This window comes from Silurus meridionalis, chromosome 15 (assembly GCF_014805685.1).
Source record: "Silurus meridionalis isolate SWU-2019-XX chromosome 15, ASM1480568v1, whole genome shotgun sequence".
Lineage (NCBI taxonomy): Eukaryota > Metazoa > Chordata > Actinopteri > Siluriformes > Siluridae > Silurus > Silurus meridionalis.
Genome location: NC_060898.1, coordinates 19,468,252 through 19,493,780, shown reverse-complemented (window position 1 = coordinate 19,493,780; position 25,529 = coordinate 19,468,252). Strand labels below are relative to the sequence as shown.

General features: G+C 38.3%; 1 protein-coding gene across 1 annotated transcript in view; it reads left to right on the top strand.

The window, feature by feature from the left end:
* Nucleotides 1-25,529, top strand: part of pcxa (pyruvate carboxylase a) — a 165,740-nt gene that overhangs the window by 26,024 nt on the left and 114,187 nt on the right. The window contains 1 exon segment of the mRNA XM_046868027.1: nt 11,837-11,955. Coding sequence (XP_046723983.1) covers nt 11,837-11,955 — 119 coding nt within the window.

Sequence of the window (25,529 nt, the reverse complement as noted above, 5' to 3'; positions counted from 1 at the left end):
AGTGTTTATTGATTACCTCTGACAAACACCTCTCTATTAACACTGGTGTGTATAGCATGCGCATCTGTTTTGCATAAGTGAGAAATGAGGGGATTTAAAGAGACGGGGAGAAGGAGTGAGTGTGAGATGGAGAGATGATATTTCTCCCCCATCTGTTCAGTCATATGGCAATAGGAGAGGGAAGAGGAAAGTTAGGATGGAGAGAACACTTGGCCAGGCTTTTCAGTGCAGATTTCTCAGTGCTAACACCATGTTTAGGCAGTTCGACGCCTCTTGAAGCCTCTTTAGCATTTTGTTCAGTGCTGTTCATCATAACACTTCCATTACTAACAAGATGGGTTCAGTATTCTTGAGGCGAATTGCTCATCACTTGTGCCATGGTTTGATGACTGAGGCTCTATTGAGCTATTTACCAAAGCAAGTATGATTATGGCTACTGCGGTGGTGTAATGGAGACTGCTTTTTAATAGGAACAGCTAGTTCTTTACACTGAACAGTTCTTTTAGGAGAATCTGTGGCACTTTTCCAACAGGTACGTCACTGCTCGATAAGTTACCCAGTTCCTTTTATTACAGATTTCAGTGTTAAATGCAATTTATAGTTGTTTTTTTTCATTTTTTGTGTAGCATTTTATATTTCTTGTGAGCCAAAGAAAGTTGTTAGCAGTGTTCTTTTACTTGGGTCTATCTCACATGATTCTGACCTTAAAATGAAGCCTATCTTTCTCACATGATTTTAAATAAGATGTATAAATAAAGCAATTTTTTACCAGATTTTGTCAATTCATCCAATTAAAAAAATTAAATAAATGTACAATCTAATGGTTAATCGGTGGGGTTGAAATTCAGTTTGGAATGGTTTTTAGCCTAGGCCCCATTTTTGCTCATGTAAATAAATCTCTACCTCCAGGTAGTAGCTGAACTAAAGTCAGAGACCCCAGGGGTTGTTTGGCGTGGCCAGAGACCCCCCATGATAGTTTGGCCAGAGTCAGAGGTTGCAGACATTTTGCTGCCAGGGGTTATACTGGTTTTGCCGATTTTATTATTTGGATTTTCTCAAAGAACAAATATCCAGATGTGCTGGGTGCAGGAAAATGAGATGATGATGATAATAATAATAATAATAATAATAATAATAATAATAATACCTCCAAGTAAACATTTCCATTTCCAATGAGTTTGTCATCAAATAAGTTATGCTGAAGCCATGGCTTACAATCTGATTCTTTTTTTCTTTATAATGCTAAACATATCTTTGTTGTATTAATAAGAAGATTGAAAAAAAAAAAGTCAATTGCATCTCCAAATCCAGCACTACTGCCTGAGAGTTTGCAAATAATTTGGATGTATCTGTTTAGTGGAATCAATGGAAGCCAAGTCTTAAGTATAAAATGAGTATATTGTACTGACTTGGACCAATCAGTTTAGTGGAACACGTTTATGTTGTAGGGTAATCCACAGCGGACTAGTCAGGTACGTCCCAATACAAAACAGCCAGGTGCATTGAAGCATGATTTTACATGCACACACTGAAGCAACGGTACCGCGAGTAGCATTGTTATTCACACACTCGCTGCGTTTTTGATGTACATCTGGAAGGCTTAAATTCGACTTTATCTAGAAACAAAGCATCCCATTGCTTTGTCAGGTTTCCAGATCGATTTTTCAATGTTTTGCCATTGTGTGCACACGAATGTTAAACACACTTGAAAGCTGTCTCAACTTTTCACTGTCCATCAGGACTGTTGTCGTTGTTATTGTTATCTCAAAATCTAAAGCTCTGAACTTGCATTAAAAAAATACACTGTGAACAAAAGTATTAGGATTCTAGAAATGATCCGTCATAGAGGAATGCTCAGTGAATGTAGGGAGTATGGCCTCAATAACCCTGCAGTAAGTGTGCTGTGTGCATGTGAATAATAAATGTGCAGGGTAGAAATTCAACTGAATCATCAAATCTGGTTGTTTTAACCAAGATTATCTTGCAAGATTTTTTATTTCAACTATTTTTTTAGTTCCCTGTTTTGGGCTAAGCGCCAATTTTGTAGATTTCCAGTTTATTCCCAAGAATTCTCATTAATTCTCATAGATAGTTTCCAGTCTTAAATTCATGGAGTACTGCACCCCAGGCTTCTTCACCTCACCTACATTAGTACCTTACTTTATTAACCCCCTTGTGGTTGAATGAGCACAAATCTTCACAACCACTTTCCCAAATCTAGTGGAACATCTTCCCAGAAGAGTAAAGGTTATTATAATAGAAAATGAGAACTAAATGTGAAATGAGATGTTCAAAAACACACGCCAATCTTATGCTTTACCACAAAGCTAGAGGCACTCAATTGTACAGGGCGTCTTTAGATGCGCTATAATAACTCTTGCATTTACTTGAATTTGGAAACCCAAAACCTGTTCCAGCATGGCAATGCCCCTGTGCACAAGGTGAGCTCCCTGAAGATCTGGTTTGCATGCTTTGGAGAGGAAAATTTTGAGTGGCCTGCTATAGAGCGCTGATGTGAATAACATTCGCTTCATCATGACACCCGTTAGTGGGTGGGATGGTATATAAGTTGATGTGTTCGAAGCAGGAAAAATGGGAGAGTGTAAGGATTTCTAGACAACTGGGTCAGAGCATCTCCAAAACTGCAGCTCTAGTAGGGTTTTCCTGTTCTGCAGTGGTCACAGTGGCCGAGGTGGCTTATTGGTGCACGTGAGGAGTAAAGGCTGGTCCGTGTGGTCCGATCTAACAGACGAGCTCCTGTAGCTCAAATTGCTGAAGAAGTTAATACCGTTAATGATCGATGGGTCTGGACTGTTTTGGCAACAAAAGTGGGACCAACACAATATTAGGCAGGTGGTCATAGTTATGCCTGGTCAGTGTATAAGCAAAGAAATCAATTTTTCATATAAATGCATAAATCAAATCACTGAATGAAACAAAAGAGGCGATTTAACATTTCAACTCTATTTTCAAGTTAGGGGTTTACGATTCTTAGTTTGGGAACCCCTGCTGTCGAGTTACTCCACAATTTTACTGTATAGGTTTAGTTACTGCCAATGATTTTTGAAATTTTGTATGCACTGCCTTTGAAACAGCGTTACACAGATGCCAGGAGATTTACTTTAATTGCTTAATTTTGAATTTTTTACTTTTATATTAGTGTATATAGCAAAGATTCTTATAAAGTGTACAGTAAACGGTAATCTTTCCTTTACTAAACAGTTCCTGAGCAGCTTTCATATGTCAAATGAATGGTGTTAACTGAATTCTAATTAAGCAACATGTCCCTCACTAACTATAAAATCAATATCTAATAAGACCATTAAAGTTGGTTCTTTGTAAAGGCAGAAGAGAATGACGTACACAGACTATCAAGACACGTGTTCACCAAGAAATGTTTAAAAATTTTTAATTATGACATTTGTTCGTCATCAAACCCTGCCTGATTTATAAATCAGCATTGCTACTCCAAGTAGCCAGTAATTCAATGAAATCTACCTTTGTTCAGATTCATCTTAGCCAGAAATATATAAATAAATAATCTTCAAATATATAAAATCCTACATTGAGATCAGTGCTGAATCGGTGAGTGTGCGTCATGCTGTTGTGTCCGTTCGTCTACTTCATGGCCGAATGGGTCTCTATCACTTAGAATATTGAGTGTCGGGCTGAATACAATGAGTTTCCAGTTTTACTGCTATTCTGTCTGACAGTCTGTGGTGGATGAAGTACACAAAACCATGCACTTGAGTGAAAGTAAATATAAACTAGGTAAAATATTAGTCTAGTAAAAGTGCTTTCACTTGAGTAAATGTACAAAAATATTTGCTTCACAAAGTACTTAAGTATCTAAACTACTATCATTTATTATGGCTATAATGCTCCTATTATAATTTTAATCACAAGACTGTTGCTTTAATCAACGCAGTGTTTGTAAAAAGAATAGAATGATGATTTTTAAATCAAAATCAGTGTTTGTATAATTAGACCTTTTTTTCAACTGCTTCAAAAAAAGAAAATCGCACAAATAAGGCCAGGAGTTTCTTCCTCTCAAAATATTCTGCTTGCTGCTGAACTGTATGTTGGTGATAAGTAGATATCACCAAGCACCAATCAAAACAAGTTCAAAATGGAGCACATGCTCGACCCTGATTGGTGGCTTGCCTGTGCGCTTCACCACTTTTTATCCACTCAAAAAGAACGACTGATTTTGCGAAATGTAGTAAAAAGTATGATATTTGACTGAAGTATAATGAAGTTAAAGTAAAAGTCTCCCCAAATGGAAATGCTTTAGTAAAATACAGGTATGTGAAAAAAGCTACTTGAGTACAGTAACAACTTACATTTACTTCGTTACTGTCCACTACTGAGCCTGTCTGATGTTACACACAACTTCATCAACTTTCATCATCTGCTCATATCAGAGAAACCAAAACATCATATTTAATTAAAACAATATGCCACTAGAGTGCTCATGGGCTCAATCCTCTACCTTCAGGTGTTTTCCTGCACTGATTTGAATACATTCTTTATCAGTGACTTTTTTTTGTAAAAAGAAAGCCTGGTTAGGTCCTGTCTCACTGGGTACATTTCCAGCTCCAGTTGGATTTCACTTCATGAAGATTCCAGACATTGGACTTTCAGGATGAACAACCTCATCAATACTCAAACTAACATTCTGCATATGCTGTTTCTTCATAATTTAAAGGCTCTTGGTGTCCTCTATATTGACCTCAAATTTTAAGCTTAAGTAGCTCAAGGGCTCCTGGTTCCACAACTCCAACTGACTGGTATTTAAATTGTTTTTAATGATTTATAATCACACTCCAAATGAGGATAGGTTCCCCTATTAAGTCTGGTTGCTCTAAGGTTATTTCCTCATACCACCTAAGGTAGTTTTTCCTAGTCACAGTCGGCCGAGGTTTGCTTATTGGGGAGAAGTGCGTAAATTGAAATATAAGTGAACCCAAAACAGTTTTAAAGAATATAAGAATTATAGAAGGGTTCATTGTTAAAAGCGCTATAAAAATTTTATTGACTTGAATTTACAAGCAACCTAAACAATCCTAATTATACATAGTGATTCGTGAATCATGAATAGTGATTGAGGTTTCTTGATAAAATTGAGCAACCAATTCAGTCAGATTGAACGGGGTTTGGTGGCATGGATGTTCAATAAGGCAGAAAAAAATTGCCATGGAAACGCCTGTATCCGATTCAAAACTACATTGCACAATGCGGTGGTGTTTGTCTTGTTGCATTTCTCGTTTGCTACAAACGTGCGGTGCAGTGAGGAGCCGATTTAGATTTGATTCACCGCAGTGGAAAAAAAATATAATAGTTTACTTTTATTACTTTTGGTTTAGACAAACATGCCTTTGTAGTGCCAAGAAAAAAAGAAACCTTTACCATGGGAATCTGTATACTTAGTGACTCTCTGGACACGCTTCGGTCTCCATAGTGTTGATACGTCGTATTCACGTAGCAGCAGTGGTGCTGAGCGAATGTGCAGGGAAACCGTGTCAATCTACATATCAAACATTAGTCTCAAAGTATTGGTCTATTGAAATAATAAAAGTATAGCGCATCTACTAATAATTATATAAATATATTGTTTTTTTTTTACCGACGCAAATATGTTAAAGCATTGCGTTGATACAAATTCCAGCATGTATCTGATGCACTTATTTTTATTTTTTTTAATTGATGCTTCACAACGTTAACTTTTATGCCAATGTGAATGTCCAGTCAAGCATTTAACATACCCAAACATGGGTAGGTTAAAATGCTTCCTACTAGACACACAAAGCCAGACATCTTTCCTGTTCAAATGGTTACTAAACTACTCATTGTGTGTCTGAGAGAACCTCAATAGACTCTGAAGAAAAGGCCGACTGACCTCTTCAGCATACATAAGCTGTAGTTATCATTATTATGCTTGATGTCAGACAAAGAGACACGATCGATTCCATGCAAAGAGGTCAGTTATGCTTTCTTGTCTCCCAGACATGGAGTCTGCAGAACTTGTGGTCTTCAACTAAGGACCAATGTTGAGCAGGATGAGTATATAATAAACCTCTCTTATAACGCCATTTTCTGGGAAAACTTTTGTTGATCTATATGTCACTGAGGTTGTTTTTATAGTGCATTTTCTGCTCTTACACACCCCTAAATTTTTTTACATTTTGTTTTTAATTATGTGCAACAAATTTGCTATACATAAAACGATAGTGAGTCCATAAGGCTCATTCGAAATACACACACAAACACCAGCCGAAGTTCTGTGACATAAACAAAGCAGTAACCATCTAAATTACCACACTATTGTTTGGTTGGAGCAAAATGCTTTACAACGTGTTGTTCAGTGGAGCCTCATCTTTCCTAATAAACCAGGATGAGCAGCAGTGGATGTGTTTGTGACTCATATCAATAATATAAGTAGTGCTTTTTTTTTTTATGCATGTTTCGTGTACTGCTTACACACATTCAGCAAATACATTCGTTATACGTTTTCCATTGAAAAACATTGATCTGAAATCGCTGCTTGAAGCTTAGACCTTTAGAATGATGTATAGTTTTTCATGGTTACTCTTCTCCCTTTTTATTTAGTCTATTGCGAAACATTAACACCTGAGAACTATGGGATATCGTCACGCGGCGCTGATGACTAAGGGGTTAAATGAGCGGGACTGGCTCCCCATGCAACTGTATTACACAGCTGACTTCAGTGTGGATTTAAACAGTTTTTGAGCACTACACAATCATAGATTAAGACCTTTCTGTTCAGTTACAATTACCGCTGCTCTGTGCTTATAATATGGAGATTACACGTCCCTCTGTCCTTCAAAACTGATCTACTCCTACATTTACTTCCCTTCACTTCGATGTTTTCTTACTCAGGGTCTCCTGTGAGCCTTGTTGTTTAATTGACTTGCAGCTCTGTGCTACGGTGATTGGCAGGAAATTTGATGTAGCACCGACTGGTTTTAATCTCTTACCCCCAAGACGGACCCGGTGTTTTCCTAGTGACTCCGGTGCAGTGCGTCGGGGGAGGAAGCAAAGGGGAATGGAAAATGCGCCACTTTAAACCCAGTGCTTGTGCTCTGTGGTGCTGTTTGACTTGGCTGCTGTGTCCCTGTCGAGAAGGTAACTGCATTACATTGTGCTGTGGCGTGAACAAGATGAATGTTTGCTTACAAACACACCAATTATCTGGGAACTTTTTTTTTTTCCTTTTTTTTGGGTAAAGCTTCATAAATTGCATCATTTGTTGTTGCCATTCCAGCAAAACAATAAAATTGGCCTTTTTTCCCCTCTCAAGTGCAGAAATTAAATTAGAGCTTGTAATTAAATGAGGTTCAGAACATGGTTCGTGGTGGGGGTGGGATGATGTTCAAAGTGAGAGGGGTCTCGTGGAATTCGATTTGACGTTGTCTTGTAGTTTTAGTTGCCATGGTGACAGCTGCAGCTTTCGCAGCCTTGCGCACAGGTTGAGGATCTCAGCCTTGACATGATTCCTTCAGCACTCTTCATTCCAGGCCTGTGTTCTCTTCCTTAGCATTGCTTCTTCTCTGCCTCCTCATCTCTTAGCCTGTGAGTGTGTGTTTGAGTATATAGAGGAAAAAAAAACCTCCAGCTTTGTGGCAGGTCAGTGAACAGAAGAGTTTTTCGTGGGTTTTTTTTGTTACTCTCTCCATATTCCATATTCACTTTTTTTCTATCCTCATCTCTCTTCAACCATGATTTATTTGTTTAGCCTCGGTTCAGAATCCCTCCGTGTGACCTCCCTTGACTTCGGAGTGCTCCACATCACCCAGAAATGTTGGTGCTGTGGATGCTGGGAGGTAATTACAAATCGTATCAAGCTGTGAAACTTGTAATTACTCTTTTCCCCGTGCCCCCTCCTTCCCCTTCTCATGCCTCTCTGTGGAATGCCATCTGTCCTCATCTTCGTTCTTGTCCTCGCTCACCCGTCCCTCCCTTCTCCCCCTCCCCAAACCACTTTCTGTTTTCATCTCGTTATTAGACCAGATCTGTTTACACACCTATTCATTCGGTCAACCTTTTTTTAAAATGTATTTTTGTTTTTAACCATAGTGACGCCACACATTTTCAGACACCGAGCAAGAAAGTGCTATTTAGAATGAATTATGGAGAAAATATTGTCCAACTTGTACAGGTAGTCCCCGATTAACGATGGAGAGGCATTGTGATGATCGTAACTTAAAAATATTGTCTGGACATGGTCTAGCCTACCTAAGCGTTTTAAAGAATGGGGATTAGTATGGGGTGGTAAACTGTAATTTATGAATAGTTTAACAATTTACAACTCATTCAGCAAAACAGAATAATTTACACTTCCGTAATGTAAAAATGTTACGGAATATATTAGGGCTGCAGCTATCGATTATTTTAAGGGTAAGAAGTACATTTTCTTTCTTAAAGCGCAATACTAAATATACAAGTCTCTTAAAATGAACAAGTGTTTCCTTTTGCGAAAAATTTACATTTTTATTGCTGCAATTTCATAGAAGAATATGTGAAAATTACCGTATTACAAAAAAATGCGCATACAAATTAAAAAATATAAAGTCTTCAATAAAAATATATTTAAAATGCCTCAAAAATTTGTAAAACGTGTTTTCTTTTAGTATCAAAATGATCCCAAACTTTGTAAGCGTTGTCTTGTTTCTTTGGCCTGAATCTTCTCGCCTATCGTTTATTTATTTATTTATTATCATTTTTTTTTCCTCTCCCCATTTCTCTATTTTTATTTTTATTTTTTTTGCAGCATCTTCACTTCATAGCGCATTAGTTTAGCTGGTGGTGCATCAGTAATAATGGTCTGTGGGGAAACATAGTGCTCAGTGTGTAGTTAAATGGACACATTTAAAAAAATATTTATTTATTTTATATATATATATATATATATATATATATATATATATATATATATATATATATATATATATATATATATATATATATATATATATATAATATTTAAATTCTAGTTACTTGAGTTAAAATTGTGCTTTGAAACACCAAAATACTTGACAACAGTCATCGCACAAGATGGGAGATGCGCAATTTCTGACTACGTCCTGAACTTGATATTAAAATTAATTTTTTTTTTCTATCACTATCATCGTCGCAAGATCAAAAAATCGTAAGTTGGACAATTGTTACTTGGGGACTACCTGTACTTCTTGCTCATAATTTCAGTATTACTCAAACAACTCAATTATTGTATTGTCCAAAATCGTTCATCATAAATAACCAACCTCCCAAGTAGGTCTGTCTCATAAAAATGACCATCTCCAACATTTTTCTCTGATTTTGTCGAGTCAGCTCTGAAAACGTGGTCCAGGCAGTGACACCAACAGACAGTGACTGGTGAAGAGAATGCATTACCTGCATATATCTGGTGTTTAGAGTCTTCTGACAGCCATATTGAAAGAATAAATCCAAACAGACTTGGTTTCAAATTCGCAACACCGGTGTGGAAATGTTTTGGATTTATATGAATGAGCGAGAACAGCCAATTAACTTGAATGAGTGGCAGTGAAAAGTAGCTTCAAAACGTGTCCAAACATAACATCTCTGCCCAGTTTTTCTCTTGATAACTTGGTCCTAAAACCCTAACATGTACACAAAAAGTAGCTATCGAAGCTACTCAAGTTTTTATTGAGTACCGCTGTACACGGTTTTATCACGAGATGGAAACTTTCCTAACTGGTCAACATTTTGTGGATTTTAATCACAATACTTTGTGTTCTATTGAGATTTGAGGAGATCTAAGGAACAGCATTATGCTGATTCATGTTGACAAGAATGTTTAAGCTATTTTTGGTTAGCCTCTCGTAACAATGTTGGTAAGCAGAAAAGCATCTCACTCTACACACCTCTGAACCTTGGGCCAACAACAGCAAAGAACCACATTACTGTGAGGTCAAGAGCTCAAACCATGAGGGTCCAGTGGATGCAGACTGACATCGACTGGACTATCAAACGGCTAAGGCCCTCAGTATGGTGTGGTTGGATGTGTATGTTTATAATGGTGCACTCTGAAATCGCTGTCCTTCACTTCGTCACACACTTGTTCCTTTTGTCAGTAGAATCTATCAGAATGAGCGAGTGAGTGTCTTAAGCTTGAGATGGATGGAGGATGCAAGTAATCTCTACCCCACCTGACTGCTTCTCGTTTTCAAAGCCGCCACGTCTAGACAGTGATCGAGCGTGTGCGCTGATGACATGGAGTAGGGTTTGGGAAAAGTGGGAGTTTTCGGAGTTCTTTTGCGGCATTGTGAGATTTCTTGTGCTTTTGTGACTTTTGTGACACCGGGACGCATGTTTGATGTTTCACATAATCTCAGCCTTATAATAAACATCTAAAATGTGGTGTTACCATATATACAGTGTATATATATATCTTGTTTGAGTTTCTGTAACTTTTATTAAAAGTTGCTGGTGTCTGCACTTTGTAAGAGTCGCAGTGAAAAGTCCGAAAAGTTTCTCGGCACAGGTGAGTGTTCAGCACAGAGGAGTTGATGCGTTAGGGTTTTTTTTTCCGGCGAAAAGACAAGCTGCGTTTTTGTCTCATTAACTTCGAGACAGAGAGGAGGACAGATCGTTGAGCGAACAGCTGTTTAGCGTCTCTGTAACGTAAGCAAAACGAGTACAGACTTGTCATGCGCTCGTTCCGCAACATTAAATTTGTAATCATTGGCAGATTGCTGTGGTATAGGTGCAATAACGCACTTCAGCGTGTCACTTCCGTGCTGCTCTGTGAAAATAATAATGGCATCCTGGCATGTTTTCCGTTTGTTACACGATACGTTGTATGTTATCATGCTGCTCGGCGGTTCGGTAGTCTCTTTTATATGCATTAACGAATAGACGCCTAGTGTCTAATAAACTGGAGCGAAAAGAACTCATTCCTTCCTACATGGAAGCCTGGGCACAGATCTGTTGCTGAATTTTGAACTTGTGACCTCCTGACAATAGGATGGCAGCCTTACTAGACTATAGAGATTGGTTTTGGAGAATGAGTAGGCTCTTGGAGTATTTCTCATATTCAATAACCAGATAATTCAATCCTGGAAAATGGTGTGCAATGTGAGGCAGAACAGCGGCTTTACAGCGAAGAGTACCGTATAGTTATATGGCTGGCCGCCACGTTTTAATTGCCAACTCCCGACTTGGATGACTATATAATGCGAGATTAATGAATCCAGGCCGAGTATATTGTAACCGTTCTGTCGGAGCCGGCTGTGTTTTATACACACTGCTGATTGTGGATTTGAGCTGAGCCATGTGATCAGAGCGGTGTGAAAGTGCGCTCTGCTGAGACGAGCGCAGTCCTTTCGCGATGCAATCTGGGTTTTGGGTTCAGGACAGACTATTGAGGGGCGAAGATGTGGTAACCGATTACCTGCTGTGCTCTAGCCTGCTCTATGCCTTTTTTGCTTTTTATAAGCATGCTGCCAGCCAGCCAGCAGTTTTAAAGGTCAGCTTTAAATGTTTAATCATCTCATTTGCCTTAAGGGTCCAGCAATATTTTTTTTTTACCACGTATAAAAATCCGGGTGCGCTGATATTTCTGTTTAAATCATAAACCTATGTTGAGTTTTGCTGAATAAAATTTGCCAGCGTTGCCTGTTATTTATTTTTCACCTCATTACTGTTTTGCCCTAATGTTGTTGTGATGGTCTTAATTACGTTTGGTGGGTTTTGAAAGACCGTCTTGACGCCTCTTTTTCATGTCTTTTAAATGCGTTTGCCGTATGTGTGTACTATTACTGTGTGGTCCTTAATTCTGTTTTCTGTCCCTCAGGTCGGGTACGAGAACGCCGGCACGGTTGAGTTCCTGGTGGACAAGAACGGAAAGCACTACTTCATCGAGGTGAACTCTCGTCTCCAAGTGGAGCACACGGTTACCGAGGAGATCACTGAGTGAGTGCAGATTAATAACGCACACAAATTACAATGAGTTTATTGCTCTGAGCGGAACGAATATTTTTCTAAATGAAAACCAGGTTTATTGAGTTCCTTTTGCATACACTGTATGCAGTCGTACTATCCATTCAAATCATGTGGTAACAGTTCTTAGTAAAGAGCTTCTTAGCTGTGAAATTCTTTTTCTTACTGATAAACACTGTATAGACAACAGTTTGTAGACTTGAGATGCTTTTTGAACATCCAATTCCTCATTTTGTCTCCATTTTCTGTTATAATAACCTCCAAAATCTGGTGGAACATCTTAAAAGAATGGAGAGTGAAGAGAGGACATTTATGCTTATTCAGCCACAAGGTTGTTAGTACATCCACTGATGTGGGTGAAGCGAGCGTCAGTCAGCAGTCTTGAGCCCAATTCATTGCTTTTTTTTCAGATTAATCAGCACCGATAGTTGATTGCTGGAACTATCTGATGTTTGCAAAAAACCATGCCGTTAGGTTTTCTGGCTTCCATTCTGCTGTATTTACAAGAGCGGCCTCTAGAGGCGAATCCCCGATGTCACATGCTGTTTGTTTTTACACGTGAGACTGCACGCTGCATGGAGAGCGATATATTTATCAATTCTTGATTATATAATTATTTATTAACATATTTATTTGAGCACTGTTTTTGTTTAGTACTATTTTACATGGAGCAGGGTCCATGGTGGTCTAGTGGTTAGGATGCGGCGCTCTCACCGGTGCGGCCCCGTGTTTGATCCCTGGTCAGGGAACCAACCCCAGCCACTCTTGGTGCCGGTCCCAAGCCTGAAAAAATGGGGAGGGTTTGTATAAGGAAGGGCATCCAGCGTAAAAACGTGCCATATCAAACATGCGGATGATCCGCTGTGGCGACCCCTAATGGAAGAAGCCGAAAGAAAGTTATTTTGTTACTATTTACATAGAGCGTTATGTATGTAATTGAAATGTTGGAATGATAAATCAACTGAATCTTGCAAGCATTTAAACATCATAATAATGAGGCTCAGGTTTTTTGCAGCATGCTAATTAGAAACAAAGAGTCGGTCAGGCCGTTGGAAGCCAGATTGCTTCGTGAACTCAGTACCAGAGTCGAGCAGCTCGGGTCAAGCTCCAGCAAAGACCTGTGAACCGCTACACATTTTGCCTAGCGGTTCTACATTTTAATCAGAAAAGTATGATAGATTTTTTTTCTTTATATATCCAATATACACAGTAGATGGAACATTTTTATATTTCTGACTGATTAGGTATTTTGGGTTTTCTGATGTTAGCCAACAACACCTAGAAATCTCACCTCGTCCTCTACTACACATTTTCTTGTCTTGACTGTTGGTGCACCTCACTCAGCTCCTTAGTTTCTTACACTGTGAATGTGTACATGGTGTGCATGAGCTGAGGAACTGGTAAGGAACCCTGGCTTACTACACATTGGACACTGATGACTCGTATTGCACAATACATATTCAACAAGGGGCAGAATGATCCTCAGCAGTTCTAACTGTTCGAACTAACAGTTCTTTCCTTTACCCCAAAATAGCACATATTTAAGCTAACAAATTCATATGACCTAAAAACCTAATCACAGGGGTTTCTGTCATGGCACTTCAAGCAGGATCATAAGCTACATAGTGCAAAATAACCATCATTTACCACCGAAAGTCAGTGCAAACAAACTAAGACTACAAAATTTTTGACTAAAGAGCAAATGTTTTTTGCAGTTGACGCAAAAACTTAAGTGGTCGATCAGGTCCCTGACTAGTGAAGTACTAAGATGATTGGGACTCGCTGTATATTTTCTGACAACACCATTACTTCCTGTTAAATGAAATAGTTATAATTTTAAAATCACACCTTATCATTATTTGCTTTTCTGTGCCGCTCAACAATGAACATTTCGACCACGTGGAATCGTTCCATGATTTTACTAATCAATAAATCAGTAATATACTGTATGTCTGGGAATTTTTTGTGGTTTTTATATCATATTTGTAAAAGAAATCTGCCCTGGTCTTATCACACCCTCATCTCAGTCTTCTGGCGAAAGCATCCCGGTGTGAGATCCACTGGACTGTACATGTCCCTCAAGTGACTGCTTTATCAAGCGCTTTATCTTGCGCCACACTGAAGGCCTGACATTTCCATTCTCACAGCTGCCTTTTCTGCTCTAGAGAACTCGCGACAAAATATCCGCCGACATTCTACCAGCGCGCAATTAGCCGCTAAAAATAGCTAAGAAATTATTTAAGCTGTTCCTTAAAAATATAATTTTTTCCCTAATGTTGATGAATGTTTTACTTGGTCTGATACGTACGCAGGTCGAAAATCCAACCAGTAAACACGGGCATGGATTTAGGTTTTTTTTTTGGAGGGGGGGGATTAAGCAGGATAGGAAGTGGGTCTGGAGAAAACTGCAGAATAAGTGGATCTCAAAAGGAAACGATGTGAATATAAATATCTCTCCTCTACAAGAAGGTGCAGAACTGCTTCATGTCTCTGCGTCTTGTTGCAGCGACAGTTGGGAATTAAGTTGGCAGAGAATAAATGAGTCTTTGGCACAGATAACAAATGATTTCTTTGTGTGAAGTGTGTACATGTATCCTCTATGTACTAATATCAAAAATATTTGAGCATAAAGGCTTATAAATGCCTCGTCTACAGTATGCTCAATTTAAGCTGTATTTAAACCATAAGAACATGCATGTACATAGAACTACATCTATAAAAGTATTTGGACATGACTTTTCTGGCCATTTGTGATTCTTCCCCTAAACTGATACCACAAAATTTTCCCTTCTCTTTGAGACCTGAAGCTATTCCAGCATGACGCTGCCCCTGTGCTCTTATGTCAGGTTTCTGTAACTATTCAACACCTTGTTGGATTGTAATTCGTACAATACTGCTAGGAAAAACTTAAATGTTTTATATAGTAATTAATGTTTTATGGATTTGATGATGACCTTGTGTCTGCCATGTATTTAGTCCTGATGCTAACATGGCAATAAAAATTAAACAAACAAACCAACAACGCCCCTGTGCACAAAGCCAGCTCTATGAACATGAGTTGGAGTGGTAGATGTCCTGCTACCGAGCTCTGACCTCTGACCCTACCTTTGGGATGAATGGGAACGCTGACTGCACCCCAGGCCTCCTCACTTCACCTACATCTGTACCTGACTTTACACCCTTGTGGCTGAATGAGCACAAATCTCCACAAAATCTAGTGGAACATCTTCCTAGCAGAGTGGAGTTTTTTTATAACAGCAGGACTAAATGTGAAATCGGATGTAAAAAAAAAAACGTGGTCAAGTGTCCAGAAATGTTTGTCCCTATACTGTACAGTATTTCACTACAATGGTTGCTGAAATGTGTACTCACTTCAGTATTTCTTCTCAAGGTGCAATACTATAGAAATAAAACTCGGATATATTTTAGTCAATGTGCAGCTTGTACAGCAGTACACATTTTCTGTCTTTAGAAAATAACCCAACTTACAGCCATTATTGTCAGAATAACTGGCAACAAAAGTGAATGACATCACAGAGCTGCTGGATGTTAAACACATGGCGCTTCTCCACCTTCTGCTTCAGGAGGCCCCACAGGTGCTCAATAGGTTTCAGGTCTGGAGACATACTTGGCCACTCAATCACCTTTTACCTTTGCTTTCCTCAGCAAAGCAGTCATCTTGGCAGTGTGTTTGGGGTCGTTATTATTTTGGAAAACTGTCGTTTGGCCCATTTTCTGAAGGGAGGGTGTCATGTTCTGCTTTAGAATGTCACAGTACATGTTGGAATGCATGTCTCCTAAATAAACCGCAGCTTCCCAGTACCAGCAGCACTCATGCAGCCCCAGACCATGATGCAACCACCTCCATGCTTGACTGTCGGCAAGACACTATTTTCTTATTAGTCCTCACCAGGGTGTCGCCACACATGCTGGACACCATCTGGGCCAAACAAGTTTATCTTAGTCTCATCAGACCACAGGACATTGTTCCAGTACTTTATGCTCTTGGACTTTTTGTGGGTTGTCTTGTGAGCCAGCTTCAGAAAAGGCTTCCTTTTGGGAGGTCGGCCATGCAAACCAACTTGTTGCAGCGTGCGGCACGCAGCTTTGACTTACTTGCGCCGACGGCAATATGTTTTATGTGCGGTTTGTTTTTCAGGTGGGAAAACACACTCTTCTTTAAGCCAAAAATTAAGAGCAGAGACTGCATTTGCGAGAGGGCAGGACATGCCTGACCATGTTTTCTTCCGTTATAGAATAAATAATGAACTTTTTCTACCCTCTTGCCTCCCTAGGATTATAGCTTTTGATATAAAACACTAGTTGGTACTCAGATCTTGCTTCTACCACTAGCCTAATACTCATGGTAATGCTAATAATTTAATTCAATAATCATCATCAGTCCCACTTCATGTTAGGTGTCTTTACCGACTATGTGCGTGTTTATTGGGTACAATAATTCTTATGTTAATGTATTGCAGTGCACGTGATGCCACTGTGCTGTGATGCGTAAAAGACTGGCACAAGTTTAATGGAAGGCATAGGTTTAAGGGATTAGGGTTAGCCGTGTCATTTTCGATGTAATTATTGCGAATGCAGATCAAACTGTGTTGTGGTAATTTTTGTTTTGCTAAGGTTTGCACATGTTGCTATGCTCTTAATGACTGATTTGCTCAAATTATATCCTGTTCCTAAAATATGAAATATCCCAATATATCATTGTATCGGATCGCAACCCCTGTATCGTGATGCGTATCGATTCGACAGATTCTTGCTGATACACAGTCCTACTTGCCTAGAATCATGTGGTAAAGAATATTCGCATCACATCCTTTTTTATGACCATATGAGAATTGATTACTATCTGAATCCTTTGGCGGTGTCGGTGCATTCTTAATTTGTTTGCAGTTTATTCTTGTTTTGAAAGTTTTGTTACTTTTTAGGCTCTCTATGACTCAAATCCTTTCTGTAACTAAGCATACCTTAATACCTGATGATAAGTAGAAGTAATTAGACTAAAGCGGCACTGCCTGTCTTAGAGATGAGGGGGAAAAAAACACTAGGTTTACTTGAAGGATGCAAATACACATGCGCATCTCCTGTGCACATCCTTCATTTTTTCAATTTGTTTGGGTTTGCTTTATATTTCATCTCTCCTTCCGCCCTCCTGTTACTTTTCCAGTCCAGCGAGTCCACCAGATGCAATAGTGCTTCATTCATTATAGATGTCCGTCTTGTCACCTGAAATTGGAGCTGTCTGGTCTAATTTGGCGTTCCACGGCCACTGAGCCCGAACCCTCAATAAGCACGTTTCTACAGTCACAGAATGTTTCTATTTCCACACCTTGGAGCTGAGGGTGCAACCTGTATGCCCTGCCCTTAACCACTAGCCCTGCTTGCATTCTTTTTTTTCCTTTTCTTTCCACTGACTTACTCTATAAACAGCCTGACAGCTGGGTTTATACAAGCATGAAGAGGTTAAGGCAGGGCTTTTACACTCCTTTTAAGATCTGCAGTCTCGAAAGAAATTTCAACCTTGGCTATTACACAAAGAAAAATAATCGAAAAGGCTTAAGAAGGCTAAAGAAGGTTTTAAAAAAAGGCAGCTTTTTGATTCATGGAATTTTTTTTTTAATTTTTTTAATTTTGTTAAAAGGTTTGATTTATCATGGTATGCTGATGTTCTGTACCATTTATTAGAAATGTATAGCTCCTCATAATTCTGTTAACGTTGGAGGCAAATTTATAGTATCCTGGAGTACTTACTGTTTTTGCTTTTTAATTCATTCATACATAAGCTAGCCCACCGGCCTTGTAAAAGCATTAGTGTCCTGTTGTTCAGAAATCTTCTGGGTCATGGGTTTCATGAGAGTAACATGGGTCTTTTCACATAAACGTAGTTGATTAATCTTCTGACAAAAAGGATAATAGGAACTTTATAGCTATAAATCATAGTACTTTGGATACTCGAGTAAAAGTACAAATGTATTTGCCTTCTAATGTACCCAAGTGAAAGTTTTTAATTGGAGCACTTATTTTTTTTTTTTTACTGTATCTCCACTTTCACTTACCGTATTTTCCGGACTATAAGCCGCTACTTTTTCCCCTGTTTTGAACCCTGCGGCTTAAACAATGAAGCGGCTAATATATGGATTTTTCCTGGGTTTTTCCCGGTTTCACAAGCTTCAAGCCAAAACACTGAGCCCCATAACATTTAGACCAATGAAATTGCTGAACGGGTTCAGGTGAACCAATGAAATTCTTTATATTAATACCGGATGCGCTCCCACTGAATCGGGCCGCACCATATCATAAATATGGATGAGGTTCCTCTGACGTTTGACCTGCCGCTCACTCGGACTGATTACAGGAAATGCGAATCATTCGTCACGCTACAAACAACCGGGCATGAAAAAAAGCACTTCACCTGTGTTCTGAGCTGCACGGCATCGGGAGAAAAGCTTCACCGATGGTGATTTTTAAACACACGACGATCCCAAAAGATAAACTCCCGAGAGAAATAGTTGTGAAAGGAAGGAGGTAGACAGTGAACAATGACTTTCTTGGTAGGCTACTGTTTAGATACAAGCCGTGTTAGTCACTGTCTTTCGTTAAAGCCTTTGTAAAGTTCATTAGTTTCAGTGTAGACACAGCTTATAGACAGGTGCGGCTTATTTATGTTCAAAATAAAAATCTTTTTATTAAATAGAGTATTAAATAGTTTTGAGATCAGTTTTGTAACACGCCAACAGATGGCAGCACGAGGCTGGACGCGCAGTCACAGGGAAAACCGCAACCTTTCTAAGCCAGTGTGCCAAAAATAATCGTCCTGCAGCTCCATTTGCACAGCTTCCGGTGTACAATCCGACCACGATCGTTACCATGGCTGCGATCTCATCATGAACAGCAAGTTAGAGCAAAGAGCAAACGTGAAATTCTGTGTGAAACTGACACAGACGCTTGACATGATTTGGCAATAAGTTGCTCGAGGTGTTTCGAGTGGCATGCGCTTCAAGAGCAAAAGAACCTCACCGAATCATAAGTGATCCAGAAGACCAGACTGTCAATAGCGATTTCTACTGCCAGGTTTTAAGGTGTCTGATGGAGGACATCCGGCGAAAGCGACTGGATCTGTGGCACGTTAGTCTTAAAACTCGTACCAATTCGTAAAGTAGCTTCAGTGGGTGAAAAAAGATCAATCACACCTAGTACCTTTTGATACCCTCTAGATGGCGATAGATCGACTTTTCTGCAGAATAAATAAGCTACAGCAGATAGTCGACGTGCGAAATGTAATTGTTGCAGCATTTTCAATTAAAATATAGTGAAGTAAAAAGTCCATATATTGAATCATTAATGTAGCTGAGTAAAGAGTAAAAGTTGCTTATCTTTTACTCAGTAAAACTAGAAATTTGCCAATAAATTTAAGTACAGTTACGAAGTATTTTTACAGAATTACTTTACACCACTGCATAAATGTAAATGCATTTTCTACAATGACGTAACAATGTATGGCAAGCTAGTATATATGTAACAAAATGTTTGGGTACAAGATGTAAAAAAAAATGTATATATTGTTCCTGGTTGCATCTTTATTTTCTCTCCTGGTGACTGCTGTATACTTCAGATTCAGAACGAGTAGCATGGAAATGTGTTGCATCATTATGAAGTGGCGTACACTGAAAATGTCTGCTTGGCAAAAGTCAATATACAGTTTTGTTCTTTGGAAAATGACCGGTTGTTGTTGTTGTTTTCCCCTCCAACAGCAGACAAGTACCCAAAAAAAAAAACCCTCCAGAGCCTGAACATGACTTGTTGTTGTCCTGGATACCTGGGATACTGATTTATACCCTCTCTCATGTAGTGGAAAAGCATGTTGTACTGTGCTTTTAAAATGAATGTTTGTTAGCAAGAATACAGAATTTGTGTAACAGAATAATGATTTCTTCTGCTGGACTGTACAGGATAAAAACCTTTTCAATTCAGTTTGACTTGTATAGTGCTTTGAACAGACTGTCCCAAAGCAGCTTTTTAAAACAAAGAAATCGATTACAAATATACATTTTAGCATCATAAATGAGTTACTTTGCACAAGTGGCCGAACGGTTTCAACGGTTTCGACGTTTACGGTGGTTGAGCTCGTTTGAAGGTCTTCCTGATCTCTTGTCGTCTTCCAGTGATATTTTTCACCTCTTGAAGCCATTTAAAAAAACCTTATTATTGAGGTTATCAAATGTACACCGGTTGAAACTTGAATACAAAACTGTTTATGGCAATTGTAATCTGAAAGCATTGAAGAGTGTTTATTAATTACAGACCAAATCCATCCTCCTGGTTCTTGCGTTTAGCCCTTAGATCTTTCAAATCTTTAGAGCAGTGAGGGGTATCTAGTTGAAGAGAATTCTATCTAGAGATATGACTGTCAGGATGAATTAAGCAGGTCTGGAAAAAAGAGACAGGACCACTGGCATCTCAGAATGTATATTAATTAAAACTGGCATTTATATTTTAATTAAAAAAGATTTAAATACTTATCAGCCGAACCATGCTATTAGAACCCACTGCTTTGGTTTGAACCATAGGCGAACTTTTTTTGTCAGATTTAATTTGTATAATTTTTCTACACCTTTTACTTTTGAAAGACAGAAAAAATCCTATAAAAAAATTCTATTATGTTTATTAAATCAGTCCTTCAGTGGATGTGTCTACCTTGCAAACTTTACTAGTAAAGTAATTCAATATTTTTGTCTAATATACACTGGGTAATAATGGTACCTCAACTGCTAGCTGTTCATGGTGAAGGTGTGTGTGTGCACGCTGTTATAATTGCTAGTGATTAGTATATAAGCTACAGAACCAAGCAGGAAACTAGCTAGCAAATATTAACTATGAGTTTCACAGGTCTCCTGTCAGGACTGGCGTCGAACTTTAGCCTTGCTATTATTAAAGCTGTATTATTGAAGACTGTATAAAGGAAACACTTAGCTGTTAGAGAGTCTTTTGCTGCCTCAGTAATCCCATTTGTATAGATACTGTAAAAAACCCTGTTAAGTTGTGGATAAAATATACACTAAATAAATACATTGAAATTGCAAGCTGGTAAAAAATGTGGCGCTGTTCATGCTACGAGCCATTGGTCACTTAGTAAACGTATTGTGGTGCTTGTGTTTAGGTAACTCAATGTTGATCACGATTTTTTGAACTTTAGAGCATCGTTGTCTTATTGTGGCAAATTTACAAATGAAGTTTGATAGTTATGTACTGTACAGATGTGCATCTGCATAACTGAGGCGATTCGATTCGCATCTCGTTGCACAGCCAATGAAACGATACATATGAAGCAGCTATCGATGCGATATGATTCACCCCATTACGATGCAGTGCGATCCGATTTGATTTAACACGATGCGATACTGTGCAATAGAAAAATCTGTTCTAAATGTACCGTGAATTAATACTTTCCAAGTTATTAATACTCTAATCAAAACATACATGGATTTTTACTAGTGAAACCAAACTCCGAATAGAGCATGAAGACAAAATATTCTTGTAAATATTTTAAAGTAATTTTGCTGTTTTTATATTACATAAATCATCAGAACACCAAAAGGAGATTTTGCTATGTTTCCACACGGACGGTTTAATTGCCGGATGTTTGCATCATGGCAGAGAGTTGAGACTTGGCACATCAGTAAAACATATGTTAAATACAACCCTAATATAAATACATTGTTTTTTACAGATGCTAATTTGTATAATGATGCATCATTTTTTACGTTTTTATTCGATGCACACTTTTTAAAACCGATGCATCACATCGGTAACTTTTATGCCGTTGTGCATCTGACCATCCTTAAGGTACAGTATATAGTGTTTGCTTCTACCTTGAGATTCAGACATAAGGTTTGGAACTTTTCCCTCGTGGATACAGGTGGTCCTACTGTACTGTAAAGTAAAGGTATGTGTTATCATGCTGGTTTAATCTGTCAAGTATTAATCATTCACCCTGGCCAAAAAAAGAAGGTAAATCCGGCTCTACCTCAAGAAAAGAGACTACACAGAACCTGAGGCGTATTTGTATGCTGATGGCCTCCTCTTCCTCTCCCTGTGGCTGTTATTGCTTCTGTTCTATGACCTTCATTTGGTTACAATAATTAAGAACAATTACCCTCGGCCACTCTGTCACTCTCTGCCAGTGGAACGGTAATGGTGGATGCCAGCTGCCTGGAAAATTCCCATCATGTGTTCACAATAACTAATTTTACTGCCTCCACCTGTTTAAGCATGCCAGGTCCAACATCTCTCTCAGATCGTGTCGCTCCAGCTGCTCCCTGTTGCTCCATCACTCGGCGCATTTACATATGCGTGACTGCTGTATTCATCTCTCTGCCGACGCTGATGAGGCCTGCCTGGAAAGTGTATGAATGTGTAATTTCAGATGTTCTATTACTCACAAATCCAGCTTGGCATTTACAACCCCCCCTGCCCCAAATGAAAAGGAGGGTAGACTAATAGATTATATTACGAAGTCAATATTAAGCTACATGGAAATGGTTATAATTTCTTCTCAAGTGCATCCAGGTGTTTACTTGATTTTTTTTTTTTTTTCTCCCCCCTCAATATATATTTATTTTTACAGACTGTAAAGGTGTTTTTGACAGGGAGGTCTAATAGAAGCCTACAGGTGCAAAACAAGCATAAAAAACCCACAAGTCTCATCTTGAAAACCTAAATCTCTCTCTTTTTTTTTTTTTAATGCATAAATCACATTTAGAGTTGACATCATTTTAGATATTTTTATGGACTAGTACAAGTTTCCTATTTTGCTTTAAGACCTGAAGCGTATTTTTACTCTTGTACCATAGCTTTTTCCAACACTAAGCATATTTTATGAGGTGGGACACAAATAATTTGCATCATTCATACATAAGCTAGCCCATTGACCATGTAAAAGCATTGAATATTTGTTAAAAATGGTATTTACACTGCTTATTATTTATATAAGAGGTAGAAGTGGTAGCTCAGTGGATAAAATGTTGGGCTTCTGACTGGAGGGTCATGGGTTCCAATCCCAGCACCACCAAGCTCCACTGCTGGGCTCTTAACCCTTAATTGCTCAGCTGTAGAACCAAAATAACCAAGTCACTGGATAATTGTCTGCCACATGTCACAAATGTAAAAAAAACAAAAGTAATATTTTCTATCCATTTACTCATTATTGTTATAGATAATGTTGGAGAAGGTCCAAAACAAGTTTCTAATGTTCTCGTTTCTAATTGGTGTAAACCAATCTCTCTCTATTCCTCACTGCCTTGACATAATCTTGTTTTATGAAATTGTTCTACCCCAGTTTCCTCCTTGTGCACTGAGGGAACAGCGAGATATTCGGTTCCACTTGAGCGGTTTAATGCAGCACATCCTACACACCTTATGTATGTTGGAAAGGAAGAAAGAAAATAAGTTAGTTACCTTGATTCAACCACAATCAAGACAGAAATAAGAATCAGAAATAGCAACAATACATAGTAATATACAATCAGATATAAAATGTAGCTGAACTCACTTATTTAAAACATAACTCTCATCACTGGGTGAATTTATGGCTTGTAAATAAGTACTTTGAATATTTCTGTAAGTTGAGGTATTCAATTTCAAACCGTTTTTTCTCAGCTCCGGGAGTAATGTGCGTCTACAGAAGGCGTCTGGTTTTTACAGAAATGAAGGAGGACTAGTAGGTAGAACGCAAGATATGTTTTATTCCTTAGATACAACTGCAAATTTTCAACAATTACATTTTTTTTTTTTTAGCATTTCATGACACCTGCTTATGAAAGTAATCAAGGCTCAAGAATTCACATTTGAACGTTCTTCCATTTAATTGCTTAGTACATTTACATGCACAGCAGCTGTGGGTTAAAAGGGGGCCAAATGTGTGATCGTGCAAAAAAAATAATAGTGAAACAGATCGTAGTACAAATTAGAGACTTACAAATGAACGTTAAGCGCAGAGACAAGAGACATAGAAGACATGTCTTGACTTGGCAAGTCAATAGGATTTCTTTATGGTATGTTTTATGTTTGGAAAACATAAAATTCTGTATAAGGGGTTACATAAGTATTAATTTATTTTGTGGCCAGCAGTATGCACAAAGCCAACTTTTATTTATTTATTTATTTATTTTTCATTTAAAGCCATAACCATCACTTTGCACGAAGTCTTATCATCCCTCCTTAAAGTTAAATATTTCCCTTAACCTGAAAAAGGATAATAATTTCTTAAGTTTGAAATGATCATTATTAAAAGGAAGATTTTAGTTAGATATAAGATTCCATAAGAATTTCTTAGCCTTAATTTTTTCTGGAACATTCCTATTATACCTTTTACTGAAAAGTCACAGCTATGACTTAATGAATGAACATCCTCTTATTCAAACCAGTCAGTTTAATCCAGAGGGGTCAGAAATCGAGCTTGATTGTGCGCAATGGGCTGAAAGTAAATGCTGCATTATAGCAAACTGTATTATATGAAAGTTCCCATTATTCTCCTCATGTAAGATAGAAAACATGACTGTAATGTGTAACCAATGCAGTTTTATTTTTAAATGTTTCCTAGTACAATACAACGAAAAGTACAATGATTTTATTCATTTCATTTTTATTAGTTTTCTGAATTTCCATAAATTCCTGGTAAGTTTCCAACTTGAAATGTCATAAATTCCCATGATTAAATTACCATAAAGTTTCTGGAAAGTTTCTTGGAATTTATGTAGATTTTCCTCCTCTTTGCAACCTTAGTCCTCAGCCACTGATCCATGAACTCAACAAAAAAACATAAAATGGCCATACAATAAATGCAACGCATACAGTCCATGCAGAATGCATTCCCTGACTTCTAATTTCATTCTCTCCCAGTCACCCTGTTTGTCTATTTCACCAGCCTGCTATTTCCAGTACTACAGCCATCAATCATATATCAAAAAAGTATTGTAATATAGCAGATAGGTGGACCGCGTATCCGCATGCATTTTTACAAACGATCTGATGCTCCTTTTTGTGATTCTGAGACGAAAGATTGTTTGTTCCGCGTCGGTTTGTCATATTTCTTAATACGCCGTTCAGGCTGGCACTTGGCAGCTGGCGACTCATCCTGTCGTCCTCAGCTGGCTAAGTGACGCAGAAAAAAATGAGTCGGATGACAAAGTTTATTAGCGGCAAGTACGGTGAATGAAACGGAGCTAGACAGCCGAAACGCATGACTGTCAGATGCATAAGTGCAGTTTTCGGCTGCTAAACATCACTCGCTTTTGTGCCGATTGTTGTTTTTTACTGAATAGGCCTTGTCTGAATTTAAAGTGCTAGCAAATGGGGAGGGTGTCATTTTAATCCACATGGTTTTGATCCATCAGGATTTTTTTTTAGCCCCTAAAGAAAATAATTTTTTCCTACATGCTAAAGCTATTTGCTGGGTGGGCAATTATTTATTAATTTTTTTTTGTATTTTAAGCACCGTATTTTAAGTTCTGTAACTGTAGTGAAAAGCTCATGTT